The 17,615-nt window shown below is 43.0% G+C and overlaps 1 protein-coding gene across 1 annotated transcript in view; it reads right to left on the reverse strand.

The window, feature by feature from the left end:
- Positions 1 to 15,054: 15,054 nt before the first annotated feature.
- The window catches only part of SHISA9 (shisa family member 9), a 335,176-nt gene continuing 332,615 nt past the window's right edge, over positions 15,055 to 17,615 (reverse strand). The window contains exon 5 of the mRNA XM_011961495.1: positions 15,055 to 15,979. Within this exon, the coding sequence (XP_011816885.1) occupies positions 15,600 to 15,979 (380 nt within the window). The 3' untranslated portion in view covers positions 15,055 to 15,599. The remainder of the gene's footprint in view (positions 15,980 to 17,615) is intronic.

Genomic DNA, 17,615 nt, shown 5'->3' on the forward strand with positions numbered 1-17,615 from the left:
TCACTGGTCAAGTAGGAAGTGGACAGGTTACATTTCCTGTTACCTGCTCTCACTCTGCTACTAAGTAAATAGTCAAGTGTTGGATGACCATCCTAGATCTGGAATTACTACTGGAGATCCAGGCTGGTTCATCAACAAAGTCCACTTTGTGTCAGCCTTGTTTTCCCTAAACCAGAACTTGACCAAGGTGCTGTGTGCAGGTATTTATTTTGGAAAGTATCCTAAAGAAAAGGAGGAGGGGCTTGGAAGAATGAAACAGGAAGGATGAAAAGCCAACCTCAGGGCACTTTAAGGACCTGGTAACCACCATATGGGCAAGTGGGTTCCAACCCACTAGGACTCTCTGAGGAAGAAATCACTTAGAATTGTCCACCTAATAGATGGAGAGGGGAGTATGCACCACTAATCTCCAACCCCCCTCTTCCCCCAACCATTAGTCAATGTTTGGGCTGTGGAGTGTTAACCTTCTCACACTTCCAGGTTTGCACATGCTGAGGGTACAAGGCACTGAGTCAGAAAGCAAGAGCTCTAAAGCACACCTAGGCCAGGTGCTACCTGGGTACACCTGCATAGCTGGTTGTCACGGCAATGACTGGATTTTAAAAAGTTAGTCAAAAGCAGGTGAAGCGGGGATCAAGAAGTATCAAACACAGGAGATAGGATGAGGGCCTGAAGTGTCCTCTGGAATATTATCTGCCTGCAGTCTCTCTTCTTCTGAGTATGGAGAGGAGGAAGCTTGGGGATGGCGTATCTTCACACACAAAGGCCGCCATTTTTGATTCTTGTGGAGCCTCTTAGAGTTTTTCCACCTGCTGTTTTATCTGTTCACCACAGAAATCCTGCAGGAAGATAGGGCGGGGGTGAAGAGCCCTGTTGTGCAGATGAAGAAAGGTGTTCAAAACCTTACACTACTAGGTAAGGGTCACACAGAGTATTGGTGGCAGCACCAAGCTCAGGTTTCTAGAATTGATTCTCAACAGTAGTCCACCAACTACTTGCATCAGAATCCCCAAACTGTTTCTTAAGATGCAAATTCTTGAGCCCACAGAGCCTCTGAATCATGGTGGTCAAGTCTGAGAAGTACCACATTATACAAGCCATTAGGGTTTGCCTCGCCATCTGCAGCAGCTGCCCTGGACTTCATGGTAAAATGGCTGAATGGGTTCCAGCCAACAGAGTCTGCTTCCAGGGCCCCAAATGCAGATCTTTCTCAAACTCAAAGCTAATCATCCCCAGAATCCTGGAATAAAGAAAATAAGTCTATTGTTGTTATACATATAAGCACCTGGTGGGCGCCACTCCTAGAGTAAGATACAATAGGGTTGGGGCGATAAGAAATTTATGAAGGCAGCGTTCCTGACCAAGAGCATCAGAAAAGTCCTAAAAAATCAGTGAATGCAGCCTTGATATCATACGGATGAGGAAATCAATGTTGAAAATGATACGACTAGTTTCAGAGCTGGAATTAAAACCAAGAATTTCTGGCTCCTATCCTAATGCTCTTAGGAGTCTACCCATGTACACAAGAGCAGGGAAAATTACCTCTGACCCTCTCCCCACAATGCCATTAATCATAAATTCTATTTGCCATTCCTTAGGACTGCCCACTCAGGACTGCTAGTTGTACCTCCTGCCCCCAACTCCTCCACCACTAAGCTTTAAGTAAAGCTCTAGATGGTCTTCTCCTATCTCCAAGTCTCCTTCTGTCACACCTGAGGGTCTGGGTCCAGTTGAATTCCCCAGAACTTTATACACTGTGCAACTTGCAAAAGAAACTTTGGAAAACAGCAGCAGGAGTCAGGGACTTGAAAGGGTAGCAGATTAGATATCCTCCAGTTAATATAAAGACTAGGTATGGATGTGGTGAGGGTCAGAGAATGCAACATAGAAATGCAGAGATGTGGCCAGGTGCAGTGGCACACACCTGCAGTCCCAGCTACTCAGGAGACTGAGGTGGAGGGACTGCTTGAGCCTAGGAGTTCAAGACCAGTCTGGGCAACATAACAAAACCCCGGCTTTACAAAAATTTTTTAAAATTTAGCTAGGCAGGGTGGTGTGCTCCTGTAGTACCAGTTTCTTGGAGGCTGAGGCTGGGAGATCAGTTGAGCCTCGGAGGTTGAGGCTGCTGTGAGCCCACATGCCACTGTACTGCAGCTTGGGTGACAGACTGAGACCTTGTCTCGAAGAAGTAAAATATATAATAATAAAAGAAAGGTGGAGATAAAGTGAAGGAGAAGGAAGAGGGGAGGAAAAAAGAAGAGAAGATGCAACCGAGTAAAAAACAAGACATAGAGAAGGAAACAGAGAAAGAGAGAAAAAAATGTATAAGGAAGAAAACATAGTCTGTAATTTATGTGTCTGCCTCCCCCATTAGATGCCAAGGTCTTGGAAGGCAGGACGTGTGCCTAATTCATTTCAGTGTACCAAGATCATCCCTGTTTGATATGTAGCAGATGCTCAGCATATATTTGTCAAATAAGTCAGGAAATATAAAGTCATCTCAACCTACAACGAATCTACAGAAATCGCATTATTTTTCCTATTTTATAAGTGAGAAAATCTAGGTCAAGGAGGCTAAATTGATTGCCCAAAGTGACATGGGCTATAAAAAGTTAGGCTGAGATTTCTGTCTTCAATGAGGCTGACCCGAAAACTATTCCCCATATTTTTGGCAGGTAAATTCTCCAAACGTCCTGCTTTTATGAACCAAGGAAAACGCATCTTCCTTACTGGGACTAGTTGAACCAGGGCTAATGTCTCTGAGAAGTCAGAAAAGGGAAGTATAACCAACATGGTACTTCACCTAGATGTCCTCACATCCTTTTTCTTGTTTCCATGCACCTCTTTTCCAGATTCTGTATGTCTTTAGTTCCAACCACCAGCACCTGAGACTCTTTGAGAACATTTCCCTCAAGATGCAATGAGCCATAGTAGCTAGAAGTTTCCATCTCTTTGGCGAATGACTGACAGGCATGTAAGAATGAAAACCATGCTCCCTTGCTTGGGGTCGATGCAAATTCTAAAGAGTAATGCACATAAGATATACCCTCTCTGTGGCATTGCCTAAAAGTGTATCCTTGTTTGGGTCCTTCTCCTTTTACCTAACTTCTGCCATCCCATTACCAGTTTCTTCCAAAATTCCTTCCTTCCTTGCACATGAATTCCTGTCTCAGGATCTCTTTCTGGGGACCCCAACAAAAGCAAAATGGAAAAACCAAGGTACCACATTAGCCTGGTTCCTAATGGGTGGGAGTGGATAAGAAAACACTTCTGATTAATAACAGCCCAAGTTTGTTGGGCATCCACCATGAGTAAATGTTTTACATATCTTATCTCAACTGCTCAAACAACATGACAAGGTTGGTATGACTGGGCTTTCTTGCTCTACAGGTGAGAAAAACTGGGCTCTGAAAAGCTCAGTAGCTTTCCCAAGGTCACATAACTAGAAGTTAGAGAGAGGACTCAAATTCAAGCTTATCTGACACCAAGGCATCTCTCTACCTGCAGTGCCTCTTTATTTCTTTATGGTGCTTGCTTTCTATTGTTCATCTTCTACCTTCTTTATTTTCACTTTTTGGAGAAGGGGGAAGGAGAAGGGTGGCAATAAAGGGGATTCTTGCACCCTGAAGGCCCAGCACCATGGCTGGCACATCGTAGATGCTCTGTATTTATTGAGTGAATTATGAAATGAGTTTTTTTTTTTTTTTAGCAGAACCAAGCACTCAGCAGTGTTCTCTAAATTTTATCCAAAAGTCTAACATTGACTCCACGTGAGACAGAATCAAACCCCCATGAGGAAAATTCTCACGGCAACTGGTAAGACCCAAGAGAAAGGCTTTAAGACCTACATGGTGCTGACTCTCAGTGTCCTGGATCTGGGAATTCAACAGACACCTAACTTGTAGAATTCCAGTACATTCAGCTGAACTGCCTTTGATACATGGACAGCAAAATTCAAAAACAAATTACAGCATCAAAAACAGCTTCAAATTACCAGAAAATAAGGCACCTGCACATTGTAAATTGCCTCTTTAGAGTCTTCCCATTTTTTACCTTTTAAGAAGAAAAAGACGAAGTGTTCTATTTGGATGTTGAGATTTTAAAAAATGAGTTGCCCTTTTATAATGTTTTAAAAAGAGGCATTATAAGACGTGAATCTAACTGAAACCTCTGAACTTGCAAAAAGGAAAAATTCAAGAGGATGTGACAAAATTATTTCTAGCAACCATGACATTTCTTGATGTGAAATGCTTTCTTTGAACTGTTCAACACAGCACGAGTTAGGATTTGGAATCTGACAAGAAAATAAGTGAGATGCCAAGCTGACAACGAAGACATTTTTCTTCTACAAAGGTATTTTTATTTATTTATTTATTTAACCACAGATAGTGGTTCCAGATAGTACTAGATCCAGATAGTACCAGCAACTTTGAGAGGGTTAAGTGGGGTGCTAGAAATGGTGGAACCAGAAAACTCCAGGTTTGGATTCTTGCTCCAGCACTTGCTCTGTCCTTGAGTAAGACATTTAACCTCTCAGTGCCCTTATCTTTAAAATGGAGTTATGAACCCTTTCAGGATTACTGTGAGGATTAAAGATCAGGTATGTATACGTCCTAGCATAGAGTAGAAGTTTAGTTAAGATGATGGATATGGTTTCACTCTGTGTCCCCACCCAAATCTCATCTCTCACTGTAATCCCTTCATGTAAGGGACCTGGTGGGAGGTGAATAGATCATGGGGGCAGTTCCCCCATGCTGTTCCCTTGATACTGAGTGAGTTCTCAAGAGATCTGACGGTTTACAAGGTCCTAGTGTAAAGTAGAGGTCCTACCATAGAGTAGAAGTTTAGTTAAGATGATGGATATGGTTTCGCTCTGTGTCCCCACCCAAATCTCATCTCTCCTTGTAATCCCTTCATGGAAGGTACCTGGTGGGAGGTGATTAGATCATAGGGGCAGTTCCCCCATGCTGTTCTCGTGATACTGAGCTCTCAAGAGATCTGATGGTTTACAAGTGTGGCATTTCCCCTTTGCTCATTCTCTGTCTCCTGCCACCATGTGAAGAAGGTCCTTGTATCCCTTTCCCCTTCCACCATGATTGTTGGTTTCCTGAAGCCTCCCAGCCATGTGAAACTGTGAGTCAATTAAACCTCTTTCATCATAAATTATCCAGTCTAGGGTAGTTCTTTATAGCAGTGTGGAAACATACTGCTATAGTGATGATAATGATGATGATGGCAACAGAAAACATTTATTGTTTTTTTAATAGTGTCAGATACAGTTCTAAGTGCTTTATCTTTTGTATTTGTTAAGGAAATTCTAGCTACTCTAACAGATAAACCCTGAAATCTCAGTGCTTAACACACTGATAATAATAGAAGATTATTCCTAACTCACATAAAGTCCAATTGGTGGTGGAAATGGTGGTAAAAGAAGTTACTGCTTCACAAAACCATTTAGAGACTCATGCTGACTGAGGCTTAGAGTCCCAGCAAGAAGAGAAGAATGAAGCATTTACAGTGCCTAACCCAGTGCCTGATGCACAAAAAATGTTCAATAATTGGCAATAAAAGAAGTTGTTGCTATTAGCATTATGATGATTATTATCTTTCAAGGCTGCGACTAAATGTATGAGAGAGAGACTGTTTTAGTCTAATCTCACACTACTGATAAAGATATACCTGCGACTAGGAAATTTATAAAGAAAAAGAGGTTTAATGGACTCACAGTTCCACGTGACTTGGGAGGCCTCATAATCATGGTAGAAGGTGAAAGACACATCGTACATGGGGAAGCATGGAGAAGAATTGGAGCCAAGCAAAAGGGGTTTCCTCTTATAAAACCATCAGATCTCATGAGACTTATTCACTACCACAAGAACAATATGGGAAAAACTGCCCCCATAATTCAATTATCTCCCCCGGGTCCCTCTCACAACATGTGGGAATTATGGGAGCTACAATGAGATTTGGGTGGGGACACAGCCAAGCCATATCAAAGACTTATTTTGGTTTTATGTGGTGAATATATTCCTAACAGGATGGATTTTTTTTTTTTAAATGAAAAACTAGAATCTGACAATTTCTGGGAGAGTGAGGTTTGTAATTGGGATCTTGTAAGTACTGGACTGGAGAGAGCTTGTGTTGAAGGGAGGACACTGGTATTAACTGTCTCCAGTAAGCCTTTAAATAAATAGGCCCCAGACAAGAGCTACCTGAACCTTGGACATTTGACTTTCTCCTCTAGGAGGTGTGAAGAAATAGGGACATCCATAGTGATCTACTCCAGTGTTGGTCCAGCCTCATTCCAGGGAGAAGTGAGGACACTTAATACCATCAGTTTTTAAAAATGACACAACATGCACAATGGTCCAGAACTTGAGCTTAAATCAGAGACAACCAGGTTTCAATCAGCTCTGCCACTGACTTCCTGGGTTACTCGGTGCAAATTTTACCTCTTTGAGCCTCAGTTTCTTCTTCTGTGAGTGGGGGAAAATAAAACACAACTTTGTAAGGTTATAGGAATCATCTGAAAGAATAATTCTAATAACAAAAGCTAATGCTGAAATATTTACTAGGTGTCAAGCATTAAGATACTGGCTTTCTATCTATTATTTTCTCTCTCATAACAGCCAATGATAGAGATACTATTGTTATCCCTATTTAAAAAAAAAATAGAAGCATGAAGAGAATAGGTAAGTAGCTCTAAGTCTCACTAGTACACAGTGCTTCACCTGGGACCCATACACCTGCAGAGAGATTTGTGGGTAGAATTCAGTGGGTTTATCAAAGTAGGTGGGAGAAAATATATAATGTCTTTACTTTCACTGGCCTCTAGTTGAAATTTAGCATGTCCCTTAATTATAAATGTGGGCAATAAGACAGGGCACAGAGACTCATGCCTGTAATCCCAGCACTTTGGGAGGCTGAGGCGGGCAGATTGCTTGAGCCCCAGAGTTCAAAACCAGCCTGGGCAACATGGTGAATGCCCATCTCTACAAAAAATACAGAAAATTAGCTGGGCATGGTGGCAAGTGCCTGTAGTCCCAGCTACTCGCGAGGCTAAGATGGGAGGATTGCTGGAGCCCCAGAGGTCAAGGCTGCAGTGAGTTGTGATTGCTCCCCTGAACTCCAGCCTGGGCAACATAGTGAGACCCTGTCTCAAAAGTGAATAAATAAATGTAGGCAAAGAACCACCTACAATATCAGCACTGACATGGGACTTTGTCTACAGTAGAATCACAGATATTGTCGTATCACATTGCATATGTAGCAGATAGCTCAAAGAATTGTTTGTGCTCATCAATACTTTGAAATCCATCACTAGATCACGTTATTTATTGCATTAGTTGAAAAGCACATATACAGGTGACCCTAGAGCAATGCATGTGTTAGAGGTCGCCATACCCCATCTAGTCAGAAATTTCATATAGCTTTTGACTCCTCCAATACTAAACTACTAATAGTCCACTTTGACCAGAAGCCTCACTGATAACATAATAGATTAACACGTATTTAGTATGTTATGTGTATTTTATGCATATATGTATATATATATATAACACTGTGTTCTTACAATAAAGTAAGCTAGAGAAAAGAAAATGTTATTTAAAAAATCATAAGGAAAACATATTTACTATTTATTAAGGGGAAGTGGATCATCATAGAGATCTTCATCCTTGTCATCTTCATATTGAGTAGGCTGAGGAAGGGGAGGAAGAGGAGGGCTAGGTCTTGCTGTCTCAGGGGTGGCAGAGGTGGAAGAAAATTCACACGTAAGTGGACCCATGCAGTTCAAAGCAGTGTTGTTCAAGGGTCAACTGTATTACAATATCACAAATGTGAGTTTTAAAAAATATTTTCACGAGTATATATCGAGATAATGGATTTTTTTGTAATTCTATGTATTTTATTTTATGCATTTAAAGTCATTATTCTGAAAAGGGAATCCATAGGCATTCACCAGATAACTGAAAGGATCCATGGCCTAAGAACATTAAGAATATTCATAGTAGCCCATGGCTGTTAGAGCATCAGAAAACTATGGTGGCTCAGGCCTGTAATCTGAGCACTTTGGGAGGCCAAGGCGGGAGGATCACAAGGTCAGGAGATCGAGGTCATCCTGACCAACATGGTGAAATCCTGACTCCACTAAAAGACAAAAAATTAGCCAGGTGCGGTGGTGCGTGCCTGTAGTCCCAGCTACTAGGAAGGCTGAGGCAGGAGAACTGCATGAACCCGGGAGGTGGAGGTTGCAGTGAGCCAAGATCACGCCACTGCACTTCAGCCTGGCGACAGAGCAAGACTCCATCTCAAAAAAAAAAAGCTGGTGTAAACCAAAAATAAAATTCTAAGACCGTGAAAGACTGGTTCAGGCCATGAAAGGAGAATTCTGACATGCCTCATTATACCTGTCTGACATTAGCACCAACACAGGCTTTAAGCCTGATAAGAAACATTTTAGAGCCTGTTCTCTCTGAAGCCTGCTAGATAAAAGCTTCAACTTCATGATAAAACTTTGGTCTCCACAACATCTTACATCAACCCAAACATTCCTTTCTATTGATCCCAGGTCTTTAGACAAACTCAACCAGTTGCCAACCAGAAAATGTTTAAATTTACCTATAGCCTGGAAGTGCCCCCACTTGGAGTTGTCCTGCCTTTCTGGACCAAACCAATATACTTCTTGAATGTACTTGATTGATGTCTCATGTCTCCCTAAAATGTATAAAACCAAGCTGCACCACAACCACCCTGGGCACATGTCATCAGGACTTCCTGAGGCTGTGTCACGGGCACACGTCCTTGACCTTAGCAAAATAAACTTACTTTTTTTTTTTTTAGACAGAGTCTCACACTGTCGCCTGGGCTGGAGTGCAGTGGCATGATCTTGGCTCACTACAAACTCCACCTCCCAGGTTGACATCATTCTCCTGCCTCAGCCTCCTGAGTAGCTGGGACTACAGGAGCATGCCACCACACCTGGCTAATTTTTGTATTTTTAGTAGAGATGGGGTTTCACTATGTTGGCCAGGCTGGTCTCGAACTCCTGACCTTGTGATCTGCCTGACTTGGCCTCCCAAAGTGCTGGGATTACACGTGTGAGCCACCATGCCCAGCTGGCAAAATAATATTTCTAAATTCACAGACTTGTCTCAGATTTTCTGGCTCTACACCGAGTACCTGGTAAGTGCTCAATCCTCAGAATCCATTACTATAATGTTATTATTATACACACTAAAATCCCGGTCAGCCAGGAGCAAACCTTTGAAAGTGGTGAGAGACTCAATTCTATTGGTTATACTCATTTCATGGTGATCAGAAAGAAGAACACTCAGTCCAGTCAGAGAGCAGGGTTGAAGATTATCAACTGCAACCTCCTCCTTCTGAAGGAAGATGAAGACATGGAGTTGCAGGAAAGGATAGTTTCAAGGCATGTGGCAAATTGGCGTTGGAATCAATACCACCAACCAAGTCTCCTAGAGTCAGACTTCTCTTCATTTTGGGACACAACATTTCAATATCAGACTTGAAGCCGGATGATGAGAGTTCCTCTCTCTGGAAGCACATAGGTCCACTCCAATTTCTTCTGCATCTTGAGGTCCTTGGGATGATCCCACAGATGTTGGATGATGGTGTAATGTGGCACCGTGCAAGGCTTCTCATCATAGGGTCCAGGAGTCACTGTAGTGCAATGACAGGGAGCTTGTTACAAACACTGGATCCTGGGCTCCAACTCAGATCTAGCTCATCTGAAGCTCTTTGAGGGAGTTTGGGAATCGGCATTTTTATCAAGCTGCCCCACTGATTCACATGCGAATCCAAGTGAGAACTATTGACAGAGCCATTAAAGCATGAACTCTGGAGTTCAAATCCCAGTGCTACCACTTACTAGTTGAATTGCTTTAGGAATATTACTCAAATTTTAGACAAATCTCTTAACAGCATCTCCAAAGCATCATAGTACCTGCCTTTTGCAGTCAGAACCAAATGTGGCAATGCATAGAAGGTCTTTAAGAGTGTGTGGCTCTGCAAATAAGCTTGCTGTGATTGCTGTTGCTGTTGTTGATGAGTTATAATCCACCAGGTAGCGCACTACAGGAATAGTGTGGCTCTCCTCACAGAGGTGTAATTCTCTGTTGTAGGACTACATTCATGGGGCTCTGATGTGAGTGACTCCAGCCATCAACAGTTTCCAAGGGCTGAAAGAACATCCTCTGTGTTCCAGACTTCTCTGATAACCAGAACTGTGCCCCAAAGACAACCTAGGGGATCTGTTCTGGGTGATGCCAAGTGACCCTGTGGCCAATGAAAGGTCTTCAAATCCCAGAGTAAAGATCCTGACCCTGACTGCACATCTCCCCTTTGCTTGACATTGACATCTCTAAGCATCCAGAGAGTGGAAGTTTCATTCTCCAGGGACCCCAGATCTCTGGCTTTGGACAGCCACTGTGAATTCCTGCCCACATCCTTAGTGTCTTTGGGACTTCGGTGTACAATGACTGGCTTGTAATCACCAGTAGGTGCATCTCTGTGCCTAGGGAATTTTTTTTTCTTTTTCTTTTTTTGAGATGGAGTTTTGCTCTTGTTGCCCAGGCTGGAATGCAGTGGTGTGATCTTGGCTCACTGCAACCTCCGCCTCCCAGGTTAAAGAGATTCTCCTGCCTCAGCCTCCTGAGCAGCTGGGATTACAGGCATGTGCCACCATGCCCAGCTAATTTTGTATTTTTAGTAGCGATGGGGTTTCTCCATGTTGGCCAGCCTGGTCCTGACTTCAGATGATCCACCTGCCTCAGCCTCCCAAAGTGCTGGTATTACAGGTGTGAGCCACCGCACCCGGCTGCCTAGGGATTCTTGACACCATGAAAATCCTTCTGCCTTTGCACATGACAGCCTAGGAGTGTGTGAACATTAGCATCCCTGAAAGCAACTTGGAAACAATGTCTGATGGCCGTGGGCACATAAACACCCAAGCTCCATGTTACTTGGGCAGGATGATTCTGTGTGTGTGTTCAACGCCCTCTCCCAAAACTTCCTTGCAGCATGAAACCCCAGGTGTGTATAGTGATAGTTGGCATGATATCGTACTCTTCTTGGCTGCTTTCCCTTCCTTATTGAACTTCCCACTCCCTCCCAGTATTCTCTTCATTTCTCACATCCTCATCTCAGAGCCTGTTTCTGGAGGAACCATAGTTAGCAGGTTTCTACCTTAAAATTTCAAACTCCATGCTACCAGAGGCCAGACAGGAAATAAAATTTAATAAATAGGGGAAGAAACCAATCTTCCATCCTTTCAATATTTGTGTCTTCTGTGACCCTGATCAGTGTTCAAAACTGAAGTTGAAATCGCAGCAAGATTATTGCCCATTAAGGATAAATTTAGTTATGATGAGGAAACCTAGCAATGATAGATTTCTAAAGGCAAAAAGATGTGAACTAGGAGATGTGACAAAACTTACCAAAAAGGCTTCAAACACAAAGTCTCCTGGAAAATGTGTATAAGTTACTGTTAACTAGAAATTGCCTTTGCTGGAAACAACTTCCCATATATTCTAAGTATTAAAGACCTCACTCTCTATGCTAATATTGGTGTTCCCTGGTGAAAACACAAATTAGGATGCAGGGCTCTGGAAAGATACACGACAACCCCAACAGCATCACATATAATCAGTTTTATTGCCAGGTAAGAAATTCATATTAATATAGTGAATACATATGTTTACAAATAAACATTCTTAGAAAACAAACAAATGTGTTTTTTTCTTCATTGTAGGAAGAATTATTTGTATCATAAACTCTGCAATTGTTGACAAGTATTAACACAGGTTTACTTGCAGAACATACGGTTACTAAAATATTTGCACATAAAATATGCTCCATTTACACAAAAAACTGGGAAGAGTTAGATGGGGAGGTCGGGGGAGCCCAAGGCAGATGGAGGCTGAGACACTGTGAAAGGGCAAAGGGAAGTCAGACTCCGGTCCCATTGGGTTGGAAACTGGGGGACAGCTAAAGGCAAAAAATAGGGGCTGATGTCAGGGCATGGAATTAGGAAGAGGACAGCCTGTCTGCTTTGTTCTGGTTTCTTTCTTCTAGGTCTCACTACCCTAGCTACAGGGTCCTTGTCTTGGTACATGGAAGTCATAGACAGTTCCATAGGTTGTCCCGTCTTTCCATATTGTGAGGTCTATCTACCATCCCAAGAGGAAACCAAAGAATAAAAAGACCTTCCCTGTCCAAACTTCCCTCTTCAGTTCATCTCCCAAAGCCAATTGGAAGATAATAAACTATGAAGCACTTCCTGAGCTTTCCATCCTAGACAGGACTACTTGGAAAGTACTTGTCTTTCTTGGGCCATCATTGTGGCTACATCTTAACGACCAGGCTGCACTTTTGCTGTCAAAATTACAACTGCAGACCCCAAGGAGCCCAGTTCAATTGATGAAGTTTACTCAGAGGAGAAGGAGCATGCAGAAGGAATATAATACTATAGATTTAGAGGCCAAGACAGACTCTTAATCAGAGTTGAGATAAGGGTGAGATGAAGTGGATTGGGGGCAAAGAGCAACGATGAGGTAAAAGGGAGATATGAATTACAGAAACTTGAGTGGGAAAGAGCCTCACAGATAAGTCAGCTCAAGGTTTTCTGAAGTGTGGGCTGTGCACCCCTAGTGTATGCACAATGATCATAGTGAGTACATAGCTACAGCATTGTTCAACACTGACTGGCATAGGAAATGATTCCCCTCTCATTTACCTTTCAGTCCACCTATTAGTACAAAGAGAAAGTCTTCATTGGGTGCTGGTATCTTTAACAATTATTTAATACCTACTAATATCATTTTAAGAGAGAGAGAGAAACAGAGACAGAGAGATGGAGAGAGAAAGAAAGAACTCCAGGTTTTAGTTCAGACTCACAGACAGCAGACTCCAGCTGGAATTTAATCATTGCTGCTTGTTTCCTTTTTATTTATTTTTATGCTTACTTTCTATTTATGGCAACTGCTTTTTATTTTTTTAAATTCGTGATGAAGACGATGAAGACAGGAAGTTTACATTTTAAAAACATAATGCACTAAAATGAATCAATTTAGATACAAATATTGTGAAGGTGATACACAGAGATGCCAAAGTGTGTTGCAGGTACAGAGCTCATTAACGTCAGTGAAACTCTGACCATGCCCAGTGGTATTTACTTGACTCTGGGAAGCTCTGTGGTCTTCCCAAGGAGGCTGAGAAGGTGGGCACTAAATCTCTGACCCCTGCTTTGTACAGCACAGTGCCTTTTTATACATGGAGATCTCCTATTGTGCGTTCTTTGAAATATCTTTTTTTTTTTTTTTTTTTTTGAGACAGTCTCACCCCGTCACCCAGGCTAGAGGACAGTGTTGCGGTCTCAGCTCACTGCAATCTCCCGAGTTTAAGGGATCTCCTGCCTCAGCCTCCTGAGTAGTTGGGATTACAGGTGCCCACCACCACGCCCGGCTAATATTTGTATTTCTAGTAGCGACAGGGTTTCACCACGTTGGCCAGGCTGATCTCAAACTCCTGACCTCAGGTGATCCGCCTGCCTTGGCCTCCCAAAGTGCTGGAATTACAGGCATGAGCCACTGCACCTGGCCAGAAGATCTCATTTTTAAAAACAGGTAGAGGTTTTGCGGTTTCAAAAAGCTTGACCTACCCCAATTCCCCATGTTTCAGATGGGAGACTCAGGCCCAGAGGGGTCAACTGCATTGTTGGTGTCCTCGTATCTGCTGGGAGTGAAAAGGAGAATAAATATCTGGTTTTGCTGATTTCATGATGTCAGAGTGGAGAGTGGAGAGACAGGTGATGCAGAACCCTTCAGGATTTCAGAAAATACTCTGAGTCTTGTCTGGCCAGACCATTTATAGCTTCTGACACCAGAGTTGCTGTGGGTCTGTTGAAGGTTAATTAACTACCTGAGACCTTTAGGGGCTACTTGAAAAACCTTTCACATTAGATAAAAATCTCTTCTCTCTCCATCCACTTCTTTGGGCTTCCACAAAACAAACACAACCTGTAGGAAAACTGACTTTGTTGGGACCCCAAGGACTATGGATTATGAGAACCAACCAGAAAAAGGACCTCAGGATATTCTGGATGGGAGATGAACACATGAAGTATTTGGGGAGGTAATTTGGAGGGACCATGGGAATTACGGGACCAAGAAACATCTGACAGGTTTGGGAGGCCTAGAAAATGGAAAGACCCATCTTGATAGTGTAGAGAGTAGGGAGGTCTTTGCTCCTGGGCACCCCTGACATTGTAGCAGCCCCTCAGAGGGTGTTATGGGGTGGGCTCACCTACAAAGGAAGGATGGAAACATCTTCTACTATTGCAGAAAAACAAGAGGAAGGAGGCTAAAAGAACACAGGTTGCACTTGGGAAACAAGACTGTCATGAAACAACAGTAACACATTGAAGGCACCACCCACGCTTATGACATTTTCAGTCCAAAGCAGTTGAAGTTTGGCGGCAGCGGCGGCGGCAACGCGCTGAAGGGAAAAGGGATATCAGGGACATACAGTTTATAGAGGACTTGTTTCTGTGGCTGTTTCAGGTCTTAGAGGCAAAACCCAGAAATCAGAGGCTTCTGGATCCTCATCTGATCTCCTGTGGACTTTTCCAGCTGTGGATTTGTTGTTGTTAATGTCAACAAGTCTTCAAGATTTTGGAAAAAAAAAAAACCTAATTTGCTGTTTTTATTTGTTTTGTAGTGGGCTTACATTTTAATTCTCTTTTTAAAAAGTTATTCGATACTCTCCGGACCCTCTTGCTGTCATAAAAGCCCATCCCTCCCATTTCCACGGTCATGGTCCTTATGGGAGTTCTCTAAAATTTTTTTTTTGTTTTTTTTCCTTCCCATCATTGTTGGTGGGTTCAGGGTCTATTTATTTTTTGTGAGTCTGAGAGTGTGTTGTTTTTTGCGTTCAATATGGATGATATGAAAAGTACTATAAATAGAATGGTTGGGGTCCAGTTACTGTTTCATGCTCTGTCAAAATTTTACGTCCACGTCACCAGTTCTTGGAATTAGAAAAATGCTTCTGATGTGGGCAAATTCCTCCCAGAACAACTCCTCTTCCAGAATGCACTCTTCTCTTGTGTCCTCCCTCATTCTCCTTCCCCACTTCCACCCTGGCTCTCGAACCTAGAAACAGACAGCACGTGGCAAGTAGTGTATGTGCTCAAATGGACACTTCCTCTAAATTGTGCTACTTTTATATTTTGTCATCATGGATTTCAGTTTCAAGTTAGGAGGAAAAGAAAACTCAGCCCCATGGTTTGGGCATGTGAGTTGGCCACCTTGGTCCTGGAGTGGAAAGAGTGTGCCTCAGTTTTCCCTTTGCCGTATTGCTGAATGTCCACGCTTCGGTCTTTCTCAGCTGCCCGCCGACACGTTATAGGCATGACCTAGGAAAAACGCGACTCCGTGTCCCCAGTAGGTTTAGAGTTGGTTCTTGTTGAGAGTGAGTGTGTGGACGCACGTGTTGGGGGAGGACAGGGAGGGTGTGGGTGGGGTTGTTTTTTGCCTCTCTTAGTTGAGTGTGGTCTCCAGGGTGCTCCCTGTGGTGAAAGCTCAGACAGTCACTTCTGTTTTGCTATTGGTGATGAAGTATGGCTGTGGGGGTGGGTAGTGCTGGGGGCGAGTTCCCAAGGGGTCGCTGGAGCCTGTCTCGGCCGTGCCAAGCTTGCCCTTGTTGCCATAAGCCTGCCGCCGGAGGGACTGCTCGTTGGGGTCCCAGCCCTTAAAGTTGGTGGTAGAGTTGTAGGCCAGGGGATGTGGGGGCATCTTGTTGGTGCGGGACTTCTGTCCATTCTGCTTGGCAGGACCATGCTCAGGGCTGAAGGCCCCGGGCTCGTCCTCCACTCTTACGGGGTGCAAAGGTAGGTTCCCCTTAGCAGCCAGCTCAGCCAGGTGCCGTCGCTTGGTGTAGAAGTCATCATTGACCTTGTCAGCTGCACAGCGGAACAGGTGGATGAAGAAGGCGAAGAAAGAGAAGAGAGAGAGAGAGAGAGAGAGAGAGAGAGAGTTAGAGAGAGAGACTGACATGTCAACCCAAGAACAGCATAAAGATAGGCCAACAGTCCAAACGAGACACACTAGAAACTCCACCTAGAACAAGACAGAGGGAAGTGCAGCACCACATCCTTTTCACAAACAAAGAGCAGGACCAAGAGGATTAAGGGCATCCCCAAGGGAACCTCTAGACCCCTGAAATAAACACTTCTCTCCCCACAGTCCCACCTACCATTCTGCCATTGTTGGTTTGCCTATGAAATTCCCCTGTTCTTTTTTATTAAAATGATACATTCTCACTAGAGAAAATACTGAACATGTTAAGCGATCTTCCTATCACCTACCAATCATGACAGCCGATAACAACTTTTGGGTGTATTTTCTTCTGTTTTTTTTTTTTTTTTTTAAATAAACAGAGTTTAATTTGGGATTTTTCTTGGCTGGTTTGTTTGCCTTTGTCTTTGCTTTTAGCAGGTAAACAGACCTGTATTCACATTCCAACTCTGACACCTGCCAGCAGCTTAACCTTGACTAAATTACTTAACATTTGTCAGCAGCAGCTTCTCCATAAGGAAAGTCATTACAATAGAAAAGTATACTTCATACGTCTGTTTGGAGAGTTAAATGATATCACTTGTGTAAAGTGCTTAGATATTATCCACCACCATTATCATCATTATTATAAATAAGTTTGTTTCTATTTCTCATGTAATGTTCTATGAAGCATTTCTCCATGTTGTTATAAATTATTAATAAACAGGATTTTCACGTGTATGTAGTATTTCATTGGGTGGAACTATCAAAATTAATGAATCCCCCTATTGATGAGTGTTCTAGTTGTGCCAATAGTTTGCTATTACAAATAAAGTTGTAATAGCAACTTTTCTTTTCACCTAAACCTCTCTTTGTATTTAGAAGTCTGAATTTAGCATAATTCTAAAAATGTTTTCTTATTTATTTATTATTATTTTTTGAGATAGGATCTTACTCTGCTGCCCAGGCTGGAGTGCAGTGGCACCATCATAGCTCACTACCTCCGAGGCTCAGATGATTCTCCTGAGTAGCTGGGACCACAGGCAAGCACCACCACACTAGGCTAATTTTTGTAATTTTTTGTAGAAATGAGGTTTCACCATGTTGTCCAGGCTGGTCTTGAACTCCTGGGCTCAAGCAATCCTCCCACCTTGGCCTCCCAATGTGCTGGGATTACAGGTGTGAGCCACCGCACCAGGCCTGTTTTCTTAATTTAGATCAGGGATTGGCAAACTATGACCCAAGGGCCAAATCTGGCCACATCCTTATTTTGTAAACAAAGTTTTATTGGAAACAAAACCATACCCATTCATTTATGGTTTGGCTCAATGAACTCCTTTGCTCAATGACTCCTTCGCTCAATGACTCCTTCGCTCCCTCCCTCCCTCCTTCCTTCCTTCCTTCCTTCCTTCCTTCCTTCCTTCCTTCCTTCCTTCCTTCCTTCCCTTCCTCACCCAGTTGGCTTCATATAAATGTAATTATTTGACCAGCAGTTCATATTTTGAACCTCTCCTCCCCTCCCATCCCCTCCCCTTTCTTTTT

Source organism: Colobus angolensis, unplaced genomic scaffold (genome assembly GCF_000951035.1).
Source record: "Colobus angolensis palliatus isolate OR3802 unplaced genomic scaffold, Cang.pa_1.0 Scaffold116, whole genome shotgun sequence".
In the NCBI taxonomy this organism is placed as follows: Eukaryota; Metazoa; Chordata; class Mammalia; order Primates; family Cercopithecidae; genus Colobus; species Colobus angolensis.